The 22,187-nt window shown below is 42.6% G+C and overlaps 1 protein-coding gene and 1 long non-coding RNA gene across 2 annotated transcripts in view; both read left to right on the forward strand.

Annotated features, from left to right (window-relative positions):
* LOC112555482 overlaps window positions 1-15,433 on the forward strand; it is a 70,690-nt gene extending 55,257 nt beyond the window's left edge. Inside the window, exons 2-8 of the mRNA XM_025223915.1 lie at window positions 3,969-4,070; window positions 4,715-4,826; window positions 5,679-5,842; window positions 6,279-7,106; window positions 9,887-10,092; window positions 14,604-14,659; window positions 15,384-15,433. Coding sequence (XP_025079700.1) covers window positions 3,969-4,070; window positions 4,715-4,826; window positions 5,679-5,842; window positions 6,279-7,106; window positions 9,887-10,092; window positions 14,604-14,659; window positions 15,384-15,433 — 1,518 coding nt within the window. The remainder of the gene's footprint in view (window positions 1-3,968; window positions 4,071-4,714; window positions 4,827-5,678; window positions 5,843-6,278; window positions 7,107-9,886; window positions 10,093-14,603; window positions 14,660-15,383) is intronic.
* Window positions 15,434-19,048: 3,615 nt separating this feature from the next.
* Window positions 19,049-21,847, forward strand: LOC112554961. The gene is made up of 5 exons (XR_003097360.1): window positions 19,049-20,074; window positions 20,285-20,408; window positions 20,695-20,910; window positions 21,401-21,481; window positions 21,706-21,847. It is a non-coding gene; the product is annotated as an uncharacterized LOC112554961 (long non-coding RNA).
* Window positions 21,848-22,187: the final 340 nt, after the last annotated feature.

The raw sequence follows: 22,187 nt of genomic DNA on the forward strand, positions 1-22,187 counted from the left end.
TGTAGCTCAACATTTCAGCAGATTTGCCTATTTACCCAACCACCACAGATATTTATAGTTTTGTTGTACGATGTGTGAAAACCCGATACGGTAGACTTCGTTGACACCCGCAAGAAACCGAGTAGAAATGACTTGATCCGCCATCTTTCCATTTTCTTTTATGACCAGAGTAACAGAGGTAAGTCAGATATTGCCATAATCACGGAATATTATACACACAACCCAGTCCATTCACTTAGAGAAAGGTGTATATTATTTCTTGTAGTTATATCAGTGTACCCAGGCCCGTTCTTAGCCCCCGCGGGGCCCGAGGCAAAGGGCATGTGCGGGGCCCTCACGCCACGGCTGACTACACTTCCATATGCCTAGTTACCATATCAATCAAAAGCGCGGGGCCCCTTGAAGCGCGGGGCCCTAGGCAGATTGTGATGAAACGGGAAGGCGCGTGTCTGTAAAGGGATGGTGTTACCACCCGCCCTTAGGGGAAAGGGGTCCTCTGGCTGGCTCGCTTCGCCCGCTTTCACCCTTCACGCTCAGACACCCATCCGTTCCACACGTCCGCACGCTCACTGGCTGACAGTCGCTCTCCTCGCGTGCGCAAAACACACAACTGACAAAACAGCGTACAAAATAAAAGATTATAATTAGACAAGAAAAGAAAAGAAAAAAGAAACCAATATTTTAGGTTGACACAAATTGAGAGGTATTATGAGTCTCCAAATACATGGACCATCATTAGGTCACAAAAATAAGAAAAAATGTAAATAAAACAACACACTTTCCTTCTAGCACTTTGAATCTTCATACGACGAACGCTCCCCCTGAAGCGTACAGTTCGTCAGTCTCAGACAGTTCTTGTATGGCAGCGTCGTTCGCGATAGACTGCCCCTAGACAACCAGTAGTGGACAGCCACAGACCTGCCTTGGCACACTACTGTCACTACTGGCTGAGCTGACCCGTCACACACCGATGCCCCTGGCAATGACGATGGCGACGACGTTGGGAGTGAGTTTCCTGACGCACTGTCCCTAGCTCACTGGCATTGCTGCTCCCCTGGTTGCCCCAGGCAACGGACGCAGATGCGGTGACGATTTCAGGCGACAGTGGTCCGGCACCGGCTCCAGACGTCCAAGACCCCAGAGGTACACAGGAACAGTAATCACTACTCCCGGCGGTTGCCCCAGGCAACGGGTGGCAGAGTTGCCGTTTCCGGTTCTGACGGTGTACCTCCTTCTTGACGTCTGCGAGGACGGAGACCCCTTTCTCACTCTCCCGGTTCCAGCCTGTAAGTGCCAGCAAGTAGCGTGATGCGTTCGGTAGAACGGGCCTCCCTCAGACTTGCTGCTTACAGCTGATTCTACGCTCAGAGATGGTAGTCTCTGCTGGTTTTTGGGAAAAAGCCCTGACTTAACATCTACCCCTAACTATATACTAATCAAACACGTGACTACTCGTCACCTAATCTACCTGTACCTAACGCTATCGCTCTAGTACTAACGCTACTACTGCCTACCGCGCTATTCCCGTACCTACTACATCTGCCACCCCCGGCTCTAGTTCTCGATCCCCTCCTAAGTCACGGCGCCCTGTCAAGTCGTAAAAACGGACAGAAAGGTTTCCCCCACTGTCCGCTGTTACTGATCCCCGCCTACCTATAATTACTTAAGCCCCGCTTCGGCTGTTGGTCTGGCCTTGAACCAGGCTGGTTCATGACACAGATGCCTCCTCCGCCTGCCCCTAAGCACAGCCCTGCATGTACCTGTATAGTAGGATACCACCACCACAGACAAAGGCGACAAAACACAGTTGACAGATTGTGAGATTTCAGGTCTCAGGTATTGCCGGCTTTGGTGGACGAGGAGGTTTGTAGGGTGAGGATCGGGGTGGCAGAGCTCTGGATGTACTACGGGTTGTTTAAACATTTGCTTCACAAAGCCAGCACGGACAGAAAGGGGGTTAATAGGGCTGGCAGTAAGATCAAGTTCTACCTGTACAAATGGTGTAGACGCCATTAGTGACAGAGCGATGCCGTCTCACCTGTACAGGTAGACGAACTTTTATTTCGCGGGGTAAGTCAATGATCTACCTTTGTGTTGTCCCGTTATAACACCTGCTGCTGTGTTATAATCAGGTATAAACAGTAATATTACATGTAATAAAAATGAATCGGATTTTGTAAATGAGTTGGTATAAAAATAACACGTGCTATAGTTAGCTTTTGTTGTATAGGTGTAGGTATACGGGAATTGTATTAATTACTACAGTTAGCCACGTGATATATTTTGACAAGTGGCGCTAACAATGTGGAATGCCTTGGACAATAAATATCTCACTACATCTAGTGTCGCCCATGTTTGACATCCTAGCTGTCTGCCATCATCAAGCACAGAGAGGACATGACAGTCTGTATCCTGTCCTGACAGACCGCAGACGACAGTTGCTGCCTCTTATAGACTTGGTCCTGCTGAGGGGAGACCACTGTCAGCCATGTCTGGTCCCCCGCCGTCTGCTTCACAACAGGTGAGACAAGGTGTAGTCAACCCAGGACTGTAAGTCTGTTGGGGTTAGGCGGGTCAAGGTTAAAGAGGTTACAACTTGCATAAATGGTAAAAAGAAATTTAACGATTTGAAAAAAATTATTTTAAAATATACTCTTATGCGTATTTTTATGAGACAAGCTGTGTATAAGTTTATCCGTGCCGACCACTAACCTACTCTATTGTCCAGGTCGGCATGCAGCTGTTTCGCTTCATGATTAAATTTGTACGTTTACATGTAACGACAACAAATTATAAGAAAAACAAAACAAAACCTGAGTCTCTATCTTTATTAGTTTGTAAGATTTCGCTGCTTAAAGTTCGTGGTTTGTGTGACAGCAAGAACTGTTTATTTTAGACAATGAAGCTCTCATGTAGCAGCGTTAAATATTAGAAATCGGATTTTGAAGGACAGAGGGGGTTCATATTTAAAACACTGAGAGGAAACATGTATTTGTTAATCTAACTGAATTTATGTCAATTACTTGTACATGTAGTGGAGGAGGGGTAGTATTTAAAAATGAGGAGTAAGCATATAATATTTGCTCAAGACACTCAACACTCAAGTCTTTTTAGTCATCCCAAACTGTTACTCGATGATAATGAGCGAAATAATACACAGCTACGTAGTCAACTATTGTAAAAAGGATGGAGTGATTTCAAACTTTAGTAGCAGGTGTGTAGTCAGTACTGAGATCATCATGATAGTCATGCATACACAACTGCAGATAAAGCAGATAACTGATTTTATTGACGGGTGTGTAGTCAGGACTGTGGCCATCATGCAAGGAGCACATCAATAACACCAGTGGGCACATCCCTATGATTATCAGCATTGTGCACCACGATTACTGTCCTTAGAATCATCGTCGTCATCAGCAGTTGTCGATTCCCTTCGTCACAGACCCACTTTGACAACAACTGTTTATTAAGTTTATTAAGCAGCCAGTAACTATCGTGACAGCTACGTGCCTATCACGTAGAGGAAATGATGGGCCCTTCTCTGTACACACATCAACACCTGTTGTATACGTGCACGTATACAGGTAATGACAATGACCAACTTTAATTGTCCGAATGGGCAAGTTGAACATGTGAAGGTCATCGACTCACAAAATAAAAATTAAAAATAATTTCGTTACCAGGTGCAGCGTTAAAAAGATGTATGCAAGTGAAAAATATGTACAAAAGAAAAAGAAAAAAACAAGATACGGGCAACTGACAGCAATAATAATAACAACATCAATAACAACAATTTACCTCAAGGCAAATCTTTAAGCCACGTAAGTTGCCTCTAAAGGTGGCGCTCTCACCGAGGATAATCTTGCATATTTAATATATGAACACAATTATTGTCGACCACGTGTGTTATCTTGCGTTACAGCCAGATTCTCACATTGAGTGAACACACCAGTCTACTTCCCGTCCAGAGGAAAGCGCAGACGACAGACGATTCCTCTGAGACACTTGGTCCTGCACAGAGGAGAGCACTGTCAACCATGTCTGACAAACAAGCGTCTGCTCCACAACAGGTGAGACAAGGTGGAGACACCTGCTATTAGGGGAGGGGTGAGGCGGAGAGAGGTCAAGGAGGTCAATCCTTGTATCAAAGTTACAAATGTTCTTTAATCAAGTTTACAAGTCAGTATGTGGCCTGTCACACACTAGGGCAGTAAGTCATGGTTATCATTGAGAATGTTGTAATCAGTCATCGTTGATTTTACACACAATACTTAGCTTTTCTTAATTCCGTCATGTGACCATCTTGCTCCTGAGGAGGTAACAAGAATAAAAAAAATATGACCTGAGCGCAACAGTCAAGCTATTTAACCTAAGCTTTTATACAAACAATATAAATTATATATTTTTAGCATAAATTGCTAATTAGTGTGTGTGTGTGTGTGCGTATTTTATTATGTAGGTAAGAACAGGTTTTGGTGTTTACGAGTGTTCATTGCGCGATTTGATGTGGAAAAACATTAGGTGTCACTGTTACAGCACAATGAGCTATTTACTATTGATATACAAGACATCATGGTCCTTAAATATAAGTATCTGTTTCAAAGATTAACTATAATAGTTCTGCCATGTCTTCTTATGTATTTTAACCTCACAAGCTGTGCACAATGTCTTCCTTCTCTGATGTTCACCTGTAACTGTGTAACCACCATCACAGGGAAAGCTCCAGAAAAGAGGAGGTGAACAAGAAGGTTCTAGAGGCGGTGGCCGGGTCAAAGTTCACCTACACGCCGTGACCGATGAACAGGCTGAGCTACTTGTGGATACAGGTACATTCTATCTTTAGGTTGTGCTATTCCTAAAGGAACAACAGAAGGACGCAGAAAATAGCGAAGAGACCGAAAACAAGCGTAGAAGATAATTGCAATGTATACATTTGAAGCACAGTGCAAATTTTTATTTATTTATTCATCCCAATACTTGTAACGGTCACTAGGGAAGCACGTGGATAAACACGGAGCTTAAGGTCCGTCACACGTGTCTGTCTTTAACGATGTGAGTAGGTCTTGCACGAGACGATAAGTCCTCTCCTCGTTTGTAAGACAATTCGTCCTCTCACCATCTCAACAGTAAATGTCAGAGAGTGGACATAACTAAGATAATTACCATAATGATGAGCACAATTATTGAGATTAAAAAACTAAAGATTACATTGAACATTACAGCATATTTGCAATAATATATTGAACGTACTTTACAGAAAAAATTTACTCACCAGAATAACAAACAACCACTAAACCATCTTCGCTATAACAGACACACAAACACACTCATACAACAAGTAATTACAGACACACTCTATGCACTCTCAGGGTCATAACAGGGTCACAGGGAAGTCTTCATTCATAAAAGATGTCTTGAGATTTGGCATAAAGGTGGTCAAAGATCAGTGACTGACAGGTAATCTGTCCCAAGTTCATGGGTAAGAGAAAGATTTCTGTTTATATGTCTTTGCCATAGTTGAGACCTGGTGATATATTTTGCATAGAATGCATTACATTTACCACAAGTAACCACGTACAGTTCACCGTATATACTGTACATAAATTTAAAACAAACTGTCATAGTTAGAGGTCAAAGTATCCGGACAGAACAGTGATGACAAATAATCTTGTTTACAGTGAATGCACGTCCACTGGAGGAGGTCAAGAAGAAGACAGGCGCTGATGTACACTTTGACCCCAACCCGTCACCTGTACCAGGTATGAAGATTGTCATCATCCGCTGTGTCTCATCTCAGATCGAGGCGGTCGTCAGGCTCATCAGGCAGATGACTGGTAGTCAGGTTAGTGCAGTAGTGACTACAATATAATCAGAGAGTTACAAACAGCTATCAACACTAAACAGTAGAGGCTGCAATCAACAGCAGGCAGCAAGAGCGACTAGGAGTAACATTGACTGATAACAATTAATAATCAATGATAATAACTAATAATAAGTGGTTTTGCTGCATCACTATAAATACAGTGAATAACAATGAGCGTTATAAACAGTCAAATTACACAACAGAAAACTGAACACATTTGACAAGGCTTATATTTTGGAAATAAACAAATACCAGAATAAAGTAATACCATCTTAAAAATTGTTAGAAATCTAAACAAAGATAATTTGACATAAACTTTTCTTCTAATCACCGAGCAAATGCTAAGTAAAAAGATGGAAAAATAAACTAAAATGAAGTTACTGCAGTCAGACAAACTGAGGTCCTCTTCGTACAGGCAACACTCACAGAAGAAGTTCAGACATTCTGGCTCCAGTGGGTTGAGGCCGCGTACCCTGACCTCGAGTCTCGCGCCTACTTCCTGCCTCCTGTCTACTTCAACCACGTGCCGATGACTAGACAGACCATTGCAGGTCAGGATGTCATGGTTCTTGACTCCCCATCTGAAAAAGCTAGTAAACGAAGGGGTCTTCTAACAAAAATTAGATCTTTACTGAAGTCATCCAAAACACATGAACCACAACATCAAGCTGTGTTACCTTCAAACACGCCGGTGATGACTCCATCAGAAACAGCTGAGACATCCATTTCTCACCCTGCTACAGCCCAGGACAGTGACATTAGAAATGACACAGCCATGAAACAAGTTCTCTTATGTCTTCAGAGTTTGTCAAAAAGGAAAAGAGAAGTGTTAGTTGGAATCACTCGACTCCACTTCGGACAATATCTGACTGAACCTTGTTTTTCTGTGGCGGCTGCCCAGTTACCCCGAGCCTCCAGCCTGCCTCCTGACTTGCCACAGAACTGGAAACAGGGAAAATTTGATGTGCTTCTTATTCACCGACATTACGGTCTTGTTGTCTGCAATGTGATGTCGGTCGGTGACATTACAAACGACCTTAAAATGTCACAGGAGGATATTGTCAAGACCATCAGAAAGAAGCTGAGAGACGCCGTGTCACAGCTGAACAAAGCGGAGGCCATGTTGTCTCACCTGGTGTCTGATGTCTGTCCCGGTCTGCGCATCACCAAGACCATCGCCGTCCCTAACCTCACGACTGACCAGGTACAGCAGGCCATCTCTCACGACTCACAGCTCACTGAGGTAAGGATCAGTCTCCCTATTTTCAAAAGAATATATGAGATTGTGTTGATATTATGTTGAATATTGTACATACAGTGTATCTATTTTATAACCGTTTTGCTTTCCTTTTCGTACTGCTTTTGAATTTAGTAAAGTGATGTCAGTGGTGTCGGACTTACGTTGATATTAGCAGACGACTAGAAAGAAAAAAAAAAACATTTTATGCCGACCTGGATGATAAAGTTCGCTTGTGTAGTAGGTGGCCATAAACTAGTTTGTTAGTTGCATGCTGATAAGCATCTTAAATCTCTGTTACCATGGTGGAGGCAGTGAGGTTAGATAAGTAGCGGCTTCCCAATGAAATACAAGAAGTGAGAGAGAAACTTTAGTAACCTCCAGTCCAGGGCCGTGCTTAGGGGCAGGCGGACGAGGCATCTGCCTAGGGCCCCGCGCTTTTGATTGATATGGTAACTAGGGATATTGAAGTGTAGTCAGCCGTATCACATTCTCGCTGGACGCGCTTGGAGACAGAAGGCTGCTGGACACCGAGGATTTATCGCGCATGAACGTTCGTGCATTGAGCTATTGCTGGATTTATGTGCCACTAGGAGGGGGGGAGGGGGCAAGTTGGAACTGAGTGAAGAGGTAGGTATAAGGTATGTTACTGACGTGTGGCCAGTCTGTGAATTGAGCGGATTGAGCCCCGCCCCTTGCTTTGCAGCCTGTAAGCGAGAGGTCGAGTGCTTTATTTCCTAGTTACTGAAACTTTCTGTTGCCGTTTCTCCACCACCAAAAAAAAAAAAAGGAAGAAATAACTAGGAGAATGTTTGATTACGAACAATACGAAGGAGAAGATGTAGGAGGAAAAAATGCCCAGGAGGATTTCCGCATCAACTGCTTCAACATGATAGTGGATACAACAATTCCGTCTCTTCAAAGAAGATTTGAACAATTAAGGAATCATAATCAAATTTTTGGATTTATCTACAACAGGGATGCACAACCTACGGCCCGCGGGCCATATCCGGCCCGCAACGCGATGCCATCCGGCCCGCGAAACTTCTGCCCACAGTGCAGGAAATCGGCATGTTAGTAATAAAAAAAGACCTTAAAAAAAAACGAAAAAATTAAGGAAGAAGAAGTATTTATCCCCACGTAGGGGCGTCTCTCAATCTTTTTTTCGATGCACGAACATTTCGATTCAGTGCTCTGACTTGGTGTCTCTACGATGCAGCCAGACATTCAGAAGTTGGTTTCGGGAAAACAACTTCAAATATCCCACTAATTACTACATAATTAATGGCAAGTACAACTTGTTTCTAATAAAAATGGTATCTGCTCTATTTTTTTTTTCTTTTTTGTATTTTTGCGGTGAAGCGGCCCGCGACACGGCTGTCCGAAATGGATATGGCCCGCAGGCCGAAAAAGGTTGGGCATCACTGATCTACAACTTCAAGGAGTTGCCAAAGTCGGTGCTGAAGTCATGTGGGCAGAGTTTGGAAGATGTGTTAACACATGGAGAAAGCCGAGATGTCGATGGATACATGCTTGCCGAGGAAATGGACGTATTGAAGTATGTTTTTCCAGATTCTGTGCATGGAGACCTTCGTAAGATGTTGACTTTCCTCTCCATTAAAGGACGATCATTCGATTTTCCGAATTTATGGATTGCCTTAAGAATTGCCCTCACAATACCTGTGACAGTAGCTTCCGGAGAACGAAGTTTCTCGAAGCTGAAATTAATTAAAACTTACCTGCGGTCAACGATGTGCCAAGATCGGCTGAGGAACATGGCCTGTGGCCATAATCACCATCGAGAACAGTGTTTCTCGGGAATTAGATTTCAGTGAACTGATTGATGATTTTGCTTCAATGAAGGCCAGGAAAGTTCACTTGTAAATATTTTTTAGTGTTGAAAACTTACATGTTATATTATGCCGTATGTTTACGTGTTGCTATGTTATTTGGTTACTAAATCTGAATGTCTTTCGCATGTAAGTGTGTCGGTGTGTGTGTTGTGTGTTACTTAATGGCGGATGCAAACCCATCAACTCAACCTCAACTACGACTGCAGACTGTGGGGTTCCCTTCGTTGTAACCTATTGACAAACGTTACAAATAAATTAATCGTAGGTTTATGTTGTAATGTGTATGCAGCGTGCTGTCAGTGATAAAAGACGAGATATCCCTGAGGAAAAAGTGACTTTAGATCCCAACTAAAACCGTGTGATCGTGGCGTGAGGGCCCCGCACATGCAATTTGCTTCGGGCCCCGCGGGGGCTAAGAACGGGCCTGCTCCAGTCATTAACGCAGACAGCATCCGAGATGGAAATTTACTGTTCGGCGTTGTCACATCATTCGGAGGGTAGAGAGAGAAAGTGTGGGTTCAAGGGACCCTACTGACTTGTGCAGACCGAGCTGATAACTGTATCATCTGTACAGACATAGTAGGTACCCGGATGTAGTTGGAATATAGGCAAATGGATATTTTCATACACTTTAAACCTAACTGTAATAAGACAATCAGGCATATTGTCTTACTAAGAAACATTAATGATATACATATACAGGTATGTTCGTTATACTTCTACCTATATATACATACACATATCTTTACCTGTTGAAAAGCATCTTATGTACAGTTACATTTAAATATACGTAAGCAAACTATCTAACCTTCAGATCCAGAGATGTTGTTCCGGAATATAAATAGTTTTATCTCTTTTATGTTAAAAACTTGTAGTGACCTGATCTTTTGCCGACCTGTTCGAAAAGTTTTTCATATCAAAATTCTGTCAAAGGACCTGCATTGCTGTCTAAAAACTACTGACCCCGCCGACATCGCTGGTGTGTGTCTGTGCTGTGATCAGTTGTCTGACCCCAAGACACCGTGTGACGTCAGTAGTCACGTGTTAGAGAAACTCGGCGAATGGTGGACACGACGTGTGACTGTGTCTGGGCCTGACAGTCACATGACACGTCACGTGTACAAGACACTAGTAGCACGGTAAGATACACTGTGTACAATTAGTATCACAACATCAACTAACACTGTGCGAGTGTTTACGTGAAAATAACATGTTGATATCAAATGTACGTGTGGTGACATTCAGTGGAAGACTGACATTGATATTGAGATGACAAGATGTTAGGTCTACTATCATCACATCCTCCATCTCACCTTAGTCGTCACCAAACACTCTTGAGCTTTGAGCCACTCACCAGCTATTTATGTTGTTTATTTCTTAAGTAGCTGGTTGTTGTGTAAGCGCTGTAAATAAACATGTTTATAAGACACAAGAGACACACAGACTGAACAAGTCTCACACAGTAAAGTATTCAAGAATGTCTGTCTACTAGTCTCCCGTCACCTTGTGAGTGTCTGTCTCACCAGCTTAAATATTTACTGTATCGGCAGCTTGTGGCTTGTGGCTACAGGTGACAGAGTCTACACGTGTAGTGATTGTAGACACTGAGAGATTGATGCTATGTCAGCACACTATACACGTGTGCGTTTTGCTAAAGTTTACTCCAAGTACACGAAACAAAGTTAATATCGTGTCATGTCACATCGTCCTGTCAATAGGACATTGACATGATGATTGCTTACAATGAGTTGATCTGACATAAGTCTTATTTATCTTATTCGTGTACTGAAACATGCATAGAAAGTGTGTTTCCATGGAGGAAGTGGAAACGTTTTTTGAACAGTGCAATAAAGAATACTCGGCAGCTACTGTGACTGATATTTCTAGAGAGTTAGAGATGGAATTGGTTTAAGAAGACATGGAAGACAACACGTTGTTTGACGATGAGGGGAATAATGCTGAACCAGAAGAGAATTAAGATTTTACAATATCAACAAATCTTTTGTGCTATCAGAAATCCTACAATTTTCAGTTACAAATAAAACTTGTATGCTGCAGACATAAAAAGCTCTGCCCATCCTACAAAACTCCCAAACAACATTAAATGTTCCTGTCCTGCGCTGTCCTGCACAAAGGAGAAAGTCCGGCCTTCCTAAGGTCACGTGCACTGAGTGGACAGACAGGCCGCCGCTAGAGCAGAGAATAATGTGAGACACACTTGAGGCCAACATCCTCCTGTGAAACTCTTTGAGGAGTTCTTTTAGCCACAGGTATAGGATGTAATGGCTAGAGACACAGGTATAGGATGTAATGGCTAGAGACACAGGTATAGGATGCAATGACTAGAGACACAGGTATAGTATGTAATGACTACAGACACAGGTATAGGATGCAATGACTAGAGACACAGGTATAGGATGTAATGGCTAGAGACACAGGTATAGGATGTAATGGCTAGAGACACAGGTATAGGATGCAATAGCTAGAGACACAGGTATAGGATATAATGGCTAGAGACACAGGTATAGGATGTAGTGGCTACAGACACAGGTCATTACTACACTGATGTTAGAAGCGACAACAAATTTCCTACAAGAACTGAAGGCCTTCGTCACGAAAGAGGAGTGATAGACTACAGTGTGGCTTTTGCACCTCTGCTCTATTCCCGAGACCGACAGACAGAGGGCTCTACGGCCTGATGCGTAAGAGCAGTCATCGGTCCAAGCGTATGTTCGCTAATTAAAAGACGTTCACGTCACGACAGTCACATACTGTAGGGGAAGGACAGCCGCGGGGCGTTAGTGACGTAACAGACGACAATACAACCCTTGATGATGATTTAGAGAAGGCAATATTGTCACAACGCCAGAGAGTGAAAATAAAACCAGACAATTAGGCGCCGGATTACGTGACATATGGCTAGAAGGATGGGAAATGTGTCATACACTGTTGGTGCTTGATTGGTTGTAATAGTATGTCACGTGGCGTCAACTAGCCTCTCTCAATACGTGGTGACCGTACGTTCTGTGTCCGTCGTGACGTGAATTCTCTTTTAATTAGCGGACATACGCCTGACTGCTTCTCCATCAATGTCAGCGAAACTGGCTTATTTTCTACTTTGTTGCCTGACAAACCTGAAAGTGCGGGGAAAAAACGCCAGGGGATGAAAAAAGTAAAGAACAAATTACGAGATCAACCGGAATATCAAGCGTTTCTATCGTAAAAGATTGTTTAAAAGCTTGTGACTGCTTGACCTCGGCGTGGGAAATGTTTGGGACATTAACATTGACATAATACAGACAACACACGCACTCGCCACTTATCTGTTCACACAAGTCTGTAGTCACGTGAGAGGCCCCTCCGAGGTTGACGTCTCAGAATCCGTTGATGATGCTCTGTCGATCGCAGCTGACTCCTTCACAAGCACCGAGACTCTGTCACCACCACGTGCCACCACGTGTCTGTCTCGTCCCTACGCCGGTCTGCTGTCTCAAGCTTAACAAGCCTACAGGACAACACCTATCTCCAGGCTCCCTCTAGTGTTTGCGACCAAACAGTTACTCGAGATGAAGTGTTGTGCACTCTGTGCTAGAGTAGGTCTTAACGCACCTTTTGAGTCAGTTGTGCTGAAGCTGTCACGATTCCAAGACAAACTCACAGCGGAGAATCTGAACAGCCTTGAACAGATTTCGGCTACAACTTTACTCCTCGAGAACCCGGCACGAAAGACCCTTATCCTTCGCCGATCGTGATGTGAAATTCTCATATGCGCGGGTTCTTCTTTCTCTTGATTGGTCAAACATTCCACACACTCACTTCGACTATTCCACTATCTAAATTTATCCAGTCACCCTTAGCTAGCACGTGATGGACAGGTGGTCATTTTGACTTATCCCAGCCCACACTACACCTCCCTCTTTACCCCCACTCACTAGTAACGCAATCTGCAACTACAGCGCCATCCCGCCTGCCTTCCTATTCACTCCTGCGTCCAACGGGTGGCAATAACAGGTAGCGCTGTGGTCCTGTTTCAGGTGTACTGCGGACTTCTATGATTAACGGGCACAGTCTGACCGATGCTCGCTCCTTCCCTGAGAGGTCCCCTGCAGCGACAACTACCATCCCGAATTCCACCCTAACCTTGATGTATGTCCGTCATGACATAAATGGTCCGCGGTCAAAGGCCTACGGAATGCAGGGGAGATAAACGGGGGTGAGACTTCTTGGCCTTTTGTCCACCCGACGGTCCAGTGCCGACTGCTCCGTCTCGCCATCCTCACCTCTACCATATTTCCACGGATACCCATTCACCTTCTGACAGTTTGCTTACCAGCGCGTCCACCTATTTCGTGGAGGGAGCAGAAGTGAGACACCATCACTATAGCCCTATACTAGACATCACATGACAGTTAACAATAGCTATTTTTTCATGGTTTGCGTTAGAATGACAGTATTTATTGGTGAAGAGAATAAAGTAAGAGAGAAGAATTCATACTTCACCTCGACATGTACAACTCTTAGATGACAGTAGACCGTTAGTGACAGAGAGAGACAGAAGTAACTACTTCCAATTTTTGGTTTTGTTTCTTATCATAGAAGTACGTGAGTACGTCAAGACAAAAAACATTAAATGTATCTAACCACTTGTAGGAAATAATGTAAATCGCTCAGTATATATGTAATGGACTAAATGGGGCTCTGTGGGCAATGGCTAGTTTGGTGCATTCGTACAATCATCTGGCATGCGCCCACACACATCTAATTACAACGCATTCAGTGCAGATCTTAATAAAGAGACTTCAGAACAAATGGAAAGAGTATAATTAAACAAAAGAGTGCATATATATATATATAAAAAAAGAATGGTTTACAAGTACTGACATAATCTAAGAAACTTATCTCTCGGCTGTCTCATCCGTTAGCGTTCGCACAATGGTAATTCCATTTGTCGCTGTTCACGTGTCACTGGTTAAAGTTCACAATTCAAGTTCACTGTTCACTCATTACAGATCACAATTCACAGTTTCAGTCCCTGGTTCATATACACCAAATACGCCGGTTACTCTGTTCTCTAGGCAATTAATTCGAAGTTCTCACGTCCCATGAACACTTTTACGTCTGGCTATGAATCCCTCAGACGGACCCTCTTGCGGCCGCTCACCAGCTCGCTACTTGGAGAAGTGACGTTCTCTGCCCCTCGCCAGACCTTTCTTCCGGTGGCGTAACTTCCTCCCGTTGGCCTTGGAGGTGTAGCAAGGGTCTGGACGCAGGTGTCAGGGGCGTTGTTCGCCTCAGGCGGTCCCCGACCTTCAGCTGGACAAAGAAAGATCGGGCTGTTACCCGGTTGTCTCCCTCTGGCCATGGTCTACTCGCGGCCGCTTACGTCAGGTGTTGTCGTTGGCTTCGACTTGGCCACTGGTAATGAATGGGTGGCTAGACATTTGGCGCGCCAGTCGGGCCGATATGCCGCCAGCTTGACCAGTTCATTGCTTTAACATTTCAAACAACCTTACCCCCACCCGACTAACATACCAAACTATACTAAATACACAAAATAGCTCAAAAGTAGAAAACCTATTTTCTACAATATATATGCTTCGTTATTTGAACAGTAAGATGAGCTGAAGTATCCAACATTCGTTTGTTGTAGGTTCTGTGGTCCGGCGACAACAGTGACTGTGCCATGCACATGTCCTCCACGTGTGAGTGTCAAGACCCTGGGTGAGGCCGTGTGGTGGACAGGAGAGTGCTACACTGCTGTAATAACACTCTTCCCGGAGCAAGTTCGCCTGCTACACACGGCGCCTCCCACACTCTTTGTCACCGGACCGCCCGGTACAGGTAAAACTGTGGTGCTGCTGCTGATGGCCATACAGTGGCTGCGATGTGGTCACCACGTCTTCGTTGTCAGTACGTGGTGGGGGAGTCGTGCAGCGTGCAGCATGTTGTATCACCTGTTGCTGCAGACAGTAAAGACACAACAGTCAGCAGGTGTATCACCCGGTCAGCCTCACCTCCTGCAGTATGACCTTGATGAAGGTAAAGACGTGGAGAAGGCCGTCAACGACTTGTCACAGGCGGCGAGCGGAGGGTCGTTGTACGTCATCGCTGATGAAGTAACGAGTGAGTACAGGTGAGTTGTACAGTGTGTGATGTGATGATAGACACAGGTAGATGCTGTCTGCATTTACTGGATTACAACTATTTGGTGCTCAAAAGTTGTGACACCTGATGGAGGTGTTGTGTTGTCAACATAGATTTGTTTTGAAGCAACGGCTGTTACACAGATTGTGTTGCAACACGTGTCATTATTGTGACATCACTTACTTGATGACATTATAGGTAACAATATTACACATGATACACAAACAGAATCACACATTAATAATAGTACACAGTATAACGCGTGTAGCTACATCCTGTGTTACAGACTTGACTACAGAATCAGCATCTTCCAGACTTTGTGTAAGTTGCTGCTGACACGAGTTCCTCGGATCCATCTGTGGGCGGCAAGTTGTTACCATGACTACACACCCGCCGGCTGGCAAGTGAAATATTTAAGAAGACCCCTCCGCTCTCCTCCGACCGTCGTCAGGGAAGTCGAGCAGGACACGAGGATCGCTACACTCCGTGATGTACTGCGGTACAGAGAGCGAGGTGTGCCCGACCACACAGACGGCCCGCCAGTCACACGACTGTATCACCGAGGTCAATGTCACTCAGGTCGTAGGCCAGGTGACTGTGTGACGTGCGGTCGTGAGGTGGCCAGCTTCCTACACAGTCTCCGTGTTGGTGTTACAGGTAGGTGTGTGTATTGTGTAGTGTAACGTTGTTTACAGTTAAACACTTACCTATGTGATAAATAACGAACGTGTGAGAAACAGTCTTGTAAATAAGACTGTGTTAGTGACGTGTGTCTCTCAGTGTACGTGATGACGTCACGATGCTATTGTTTATATCCATGTTGACAGGGAGAAGCACAACAACATCTACAACATTGACCTCTACCAGTGGCGGCACAACACCACCCTGTCTACAGTGGAGAGACGTGCTGGTGTTGTACTTGGATAACGTTAGTAATCAGCCGGGTGTGGTCACAGGACTGCAAGAAGCAGGTATCCCAGTGCGGGTGATGAAGGATGAGGACATCGAGGACGTGGCCACGGCCCGCAGTGACGTGGTGTGGGTGGCGGGTGGACATCGTGTTCGTGGTCTGGAGAGAAAAGTCGTCGTCTGTCTGGATGACCGTGATTACGGTTTATTGACACCTAAGATGGTACAACGGTACAACCTTACCTGTCCCCGACTTGACTTCATGTCCCGCTGTACGTCACAACTTGTGATTGTCTCCCCTGACGAGAAGTCGCTAGAAGGACACTGACACTGACACACCTGTCACCTGCTGTAGTCGTGTGTCAGTCTCTTACACCAACAATTGTCTTTTAGTGTTTGTCCTCTTCTATTCTCAGTCTATCACCACGTCATCATCTTATGATGTAATAGATATGACGTCATTACAGATTTTTACATCACGAGGTCCGTGTCTCTGTTTACAAAACAACAAGTGTCAACAAGGTTGTGTGTTTAAGAGGTATGTGTGTGTTAATGTTACTGGTGTGTTTGATGCGACTGTATGTCGTTTATTGCTTGGGAGCTTCAAACAAAGAAAAATTTCTCTATCTGCTTTAAACATAAATAGATAATAAAGATGTATTGTATATATTAGACGCCAGACAACAGTTTTCAAGATAACCAACTGAAGACATGCTGAACATGCTACTTGAATAATGATGATGAATTTAAAGCAAAAGTATAACAATTGATCACCGCTATGAGAATGGAAAATTTGACAAGGTTATAATTAAATAAATATATCGGAAAGGGTTCAAGGTAGGAGATAAGCTTTCGAGTAAAAGACTGTGTGCTGACATCTTAATTTGTTTTCATGGTCAGGTCAGAACCATCTGCGGAGTTCTCAGACTTTGCCATACATTACTGATTGGTTGGTAAATTTTGTTGTTATCAACATTAGATTCTTCCTTGTCAGCCATGGCATGAAATGCTTTCTGAAAAGGATCTACATTCTTCCCAAATGATGTTTACATGTACAGTCAGAAAATACATTAACTAAAGCTAGTGGAATGTTACTGTTATACACAATAATGTTGCAAGATACTTTATTGTTAATAAATAGTAGAAATCGTGTTTGTTATGAAAATATAATGAATGTAATTATTTCGTACATTTTTATGCAAGTTTTCTTGTATTTTAATATCAGTTGAAAACATATTTAAAAATTTGTAAACACACAGTCATGCAAACGTTATGACGTGTTTCTCTCTCTCTGTCTCTCTCACACACACACACAAACACACAAGCACACAAACAAAAAACAACTTTTAAAAGTAGTGTTCAGATACAGAACACAAGCACAAAGTTGTGTTCAAACAGCAGACTCACAAACACACAGATCCACAACTGTTTCCTGTCTCCATCTTTCTCAGTTGTCTCCACTTTTCTCAGTACTCTTCAGCATTTTCACTCGTTCTCTCACTTTACAGAGTCGTGACTACCACGCAAGATTTTTTTTCTTCTTCTGAGAATCGGCTTCTCATTCTTGCAATATATCCTAAATAAGGTTAAACAGAATGTTTTAGTAAAGATTTGTACCTGACACACATTGTTACAGCAGTTCAATCGTACCTAAACGAAAAGCTGGCACGATGATAAAACAGGGTTAGGGTTACATGGCAGGTCATCGCAACTCTATTTCGCTGTTTAATTTGATGAAAACTTCGATTGAGATGAGCATGAAATGGATCAAATGGTAAACAGAAATTATTTCCACCTGTTTATGTTGTTTCTTGGAGTAGTTTGTCTTCGAAAACAAAATTCATGTGTGTCATAGTGACATCCCAAAAGACAAACGATTGGTTGCCTGTGTAATACAATGTACACCGACTTCAAGTGTGTTCCTCCGCCTGAAAAGCAGATAAGGTGTTCTAATAAATACTAAAGGCAGTTTAGGTCTTACATTCGGACATGAGGTATTTACAAACAGTAAAATGGTTCCTGTGGTCGTCCTTATTGACCATTACAACGTTTCACAGTAAGTCAGTTCGATATGGAGTTAATCTTTTAATATAGTCTGAGCTGCTTTCTGAACATTTTAAAGAGAATAGATATATAACAAAAAGAAAAAGTAGAAATCACTTGTAGACATCAAGCTTTAATGCAGTTTTCTAATTTTAAAAAGACATGGAAAGGTCATTCAAAACAATAAGTATTCATGATGTCTATTCAATCAGTATTTATGGGGTTTTGTAACGAATTAAACGAGTTTCCAGATTTGTTCTTGTGTTATTTTGTAGCTAATAATTTTCGTGAACATAAGGAAATCTCTCAGAGAAATTGTTATCTTCATAGTCTGATATTTGAAAGAGAGGCAAATTTCGAAGGTATATATTTCTCTGGTACACCTTGGACAAATAAGTTCTGTTTCATCTATATCTGCACAAAATGGACAGTTATAATCCGAAGATAACCTATTGTAAGTGCCTAAGGGTATGTACTTTTGTTAAAGAGGCACATACTGTAAATCTGATTAAAGCACTTTTAGTGCAGATGATGACTATCAGTAAAAGAGGATATAAACGAATTATAGAAATTACACCGTTAATGGGAAGATATAGTAAAATGACATTTTTGCTGATAATAGTCTTGGAGTATCTTTTTAAAAGTTTTAACAAATAGTTCAAGGTGTCCAACGCTTTGATTTTGAAAATGAGTGGGTGTGTGGAATTTGTTTTCATTCCACGTGTTTCACAGTTTTATACTAGTGGATACTACTTGCTCATTAATTACTGTTTGCATTCTGCCCAGATGTCGTTGCCCAATCGGCGTCTGACCTTTGTGTCCATGGCAACTACAAGAACCTGACGGACATCCACCGCAGTGTAGCCTATAAGGCGGTCTACCCAGAACCTTTACTGTGTGACGATGGCCTCACCGCCGGCTGGTACCGGTTTGTGGTCGACGTAGACAGCAAAATGTCTGAGCATTGTGTTGATCCTTTACATGTACGATAGAGAGACTTTTGGAAACTTTATATTTCCATCCTTTCTTTCTTTGATTTATTCATTCCTTCTTTTTTTTTATTTTCTTCGTTGTTTTCTCTATACCTGCTTCTCTTTTTCTCTGTTTGTCTGTGGTAAGTACACTCGTGAGGCATACACCCTGTCCACTCACTCACACACTCACTCACTCACTCACACACTCACTCACTCACTCACTCACGCACTCACATATTTCGTTTTACGTGAATACATGTGTGCAGTGCGGGACGTCTGTTCCAATATGTTTGTTTAATGTTGTAGTGTGCATACTGTTGTCACTGTACTCTGTGTGTGTGTGTGTGCCCGCTTTTATGCTTGTGGATGTCAAACAGTTTGTGCATGAAGCTGTGTGAATGCTTGTCTCTATTGTGATACACAGAGACTTAAAGAATAAATACAGACTTTTTACCACTGTGTTACACAAGTCTTGCCTCTATTCAAACCGTTTGTCAGAATGGAGTTTCCCTAAGTTATTCCTAGCGACGATCAACTGTCCTCATTGTGTCTTAAACAACATTTGCGTCGGACTGATGGCGGGAAGATAGTGAGTAGACACTAAAATGAACATCTGTGTGTGAACGGAGATTTGAAAACGATGCACAATGGGCACTTTTATGGTGAGAAAACTGGATAATGATGCTTCAAAAGTAAAAATATCCTTTAATTTTAAATCTTAGCAAATCTCATTGTTCTCGGCTGCTGTCCGGTATTTTCTTGTTTATTAACGACTTCTGTGTGACTAAGTCTTTGCAATGGGCTTGTCGGCCAACCGTAGTCTGTCACCTGATTTTATTTTATTGGCAGAGCTCTACCCTCGTCTGACTGACCCGCCGATATTCGATGGACCAGTAATAGAACAGAACGCCTTCTACTTCACCTGTGACCTGACCTTCGGCGGCAGTAACCCCAATCAAGCCTTTGAGTTCGTCTCCAAACATGCAGCAAAAATGTATTTGGCTTGTAGAGCAGAAAATAGAAAAATGACCTCATCCACAGTGCCGAAAAAGTTCGTTTCAGTTAAACTTTTTGATCTTTATTATTGTTTTCGTTTTTGATTTAGTATTTCAAACTCATCTTTCTATACTTTGCTTCACTCGCCATGTTAGAACTTGTAGACTTTACACGAATTACATAGAAGTGCAAAGACGATTATGGTTTTCGATGTTTCTTGAATGAAGTCGGTTCAAAGGAATAAATGCTGGCGATTTGTTTTCAGCCAAACACGTGCTTAATCAACAGCCTGTGTTTTCAAGATGGAGAACTCAATCCGAAGGATAACTCGCAGGTCTGCAATGTCTCCCTTAGCACGACAGAGTGATCTCCCGTTCCGACAGTGCAATGTGAGAAAGTCCTTGATATTTCAATGTTAATTGTCTTTTTTCGTGGGAAGGAGGGTGGGAGTAGTTTTACAAAGTTCACTGTCATCGGCTTACATTTATTTTAGCTCAAGAAATGTTAATATTTCTGAAAATAGCTCTAGTTCAATCTAGTCCTATTTTTAAACTCCCACTTCTGATAAATTACATAGAGCTGATTTTTTGAGAATACAATAAATTCAGCAGAGCAGAAAGGGGTGAGATAAATGGAATACATATCGACCTGTGATACCAATTTTTATTATTTCAGTGGAATATCCCTTCATTACATCAGTGAACGTGAGCAGGTCAGAGGACAACACCCAGTTAAGATGTGAGGTCAACGCTGATGCCTCAAAGCCCACAGCCAGCTTCCGGATGGCCTGGGGTGTCGATGGCGACTGGCTTCGAGAGTTGGTCATACCTAGTGGACATCTGGAGGCTGCCATCAGCATGTCGGACGTTAGTCATCACGTTTTGTCATCAGGTCTGTGACAGATACCGTCTGCCTGGCTGATTTAATTACATACACAGAGACAAGTGACATGCTTGAAAGTCTAGAATAAGTGTAGAACAAGTGATTTTGTTACAAACTTATCAGTAAAAATGTGAGAGAGATTGCACATAAAAAAAGGAATGTGTGTATATATTTTTTTTTTCTGAGAGGGTGAATGAGTGTAAAATCTTGACAACATTCAGTCGTATTTTGATTGTACATATGTACTACACGTTTGATAGTTTATCCATAGGCGATGTTAGAATAGCTGTGATAAGCACACAGTAGCATGAGGTTTGTAACACTTGCAGATGGACATTACTTTATCTACTCACAAAGACAGGTAGACTGGTGTTTGTTCTGTTGACACTCACAAAGCAGCACTTCGTTTACTCAGTTTTCTAACAAACATAGTTTTCATCTTTATAGCGGGATCTTTGCACATTTACAAGTGGTTTACTCTGTTTGTTCACATGTACAGGTGGCTTGTCGTGTGCGCTCAATTTTCACTGACCGTGGTGTTTTCAGTCCCTATATGGTCAGCAATATTATCTCAATGGCAGTGAGTATGGAGTCTTTTTATTTTCATAATTTGTTTTGTACCCCGTCTTTCTCTTTCTCTCTCGGTGTGGATGTGTCACATATGTCTATGCATGTATACCTGTAATCTGTATCCTATACACACGTGTCTGGATCCTTCTTCAAGCGGACACTACAAAAATGTTGCTGTTAATCATATTTATTGACACGAAATGTATAATTCCCGTAATCTTTCTGTTTTTTCAGGATCCCTGATAGCAGGAGAAAAACTGTCGCAGTATGACGATGGAAAGTGTCTTCTGTAGTCAATGTTAACAATAAAAAAGGTTGTAAAAAATGTTCTTTGTACGGTTCTTAGCTCCTGAGAATATCCAACATGTTATCTAAGTATTCAGCCCATTGTTTGGTGAGAGAGAATCAATGTTAAGGACCCGACCTCTTCTACACAACTCACTCACTCACCGGATACACGTAGATTAGCCGCCACTGTTTGATTAACATTGATGGCATGGTATCCCTTGTGGTATACAAATTCAAGCTCTTGTTCAGTTGGAGCCTGAATTCTAATCAGGTTCCCGTTGATAAATCCAATTACTGGAAGTTCGGTGTATGTCTTTTTGTGTCATCCGACAATGACTCGGCAATTCGTGATAAAGCGCAGTAAAACACTATAACACATGCTAAAGCTAGATTGGAATAATATATCAAGTCATCTTAGTTGTAGGAAA

This window comes from Pomacea canaliculata, linkage group LG14 (assembly GCF_003073045.1).
Source record: "Pomacea canaliculata isolate SZHN2017 linkage group LG14, ASM307304v1, whole genome shotgun sequence".
Classification (NCBI taxonomy): Eukaryota; Metazoa; Mollusca; class Gastropoda; order Architaenioglossa; family Ampullariidae; genus Pomacea; species Pomacea canaliculata.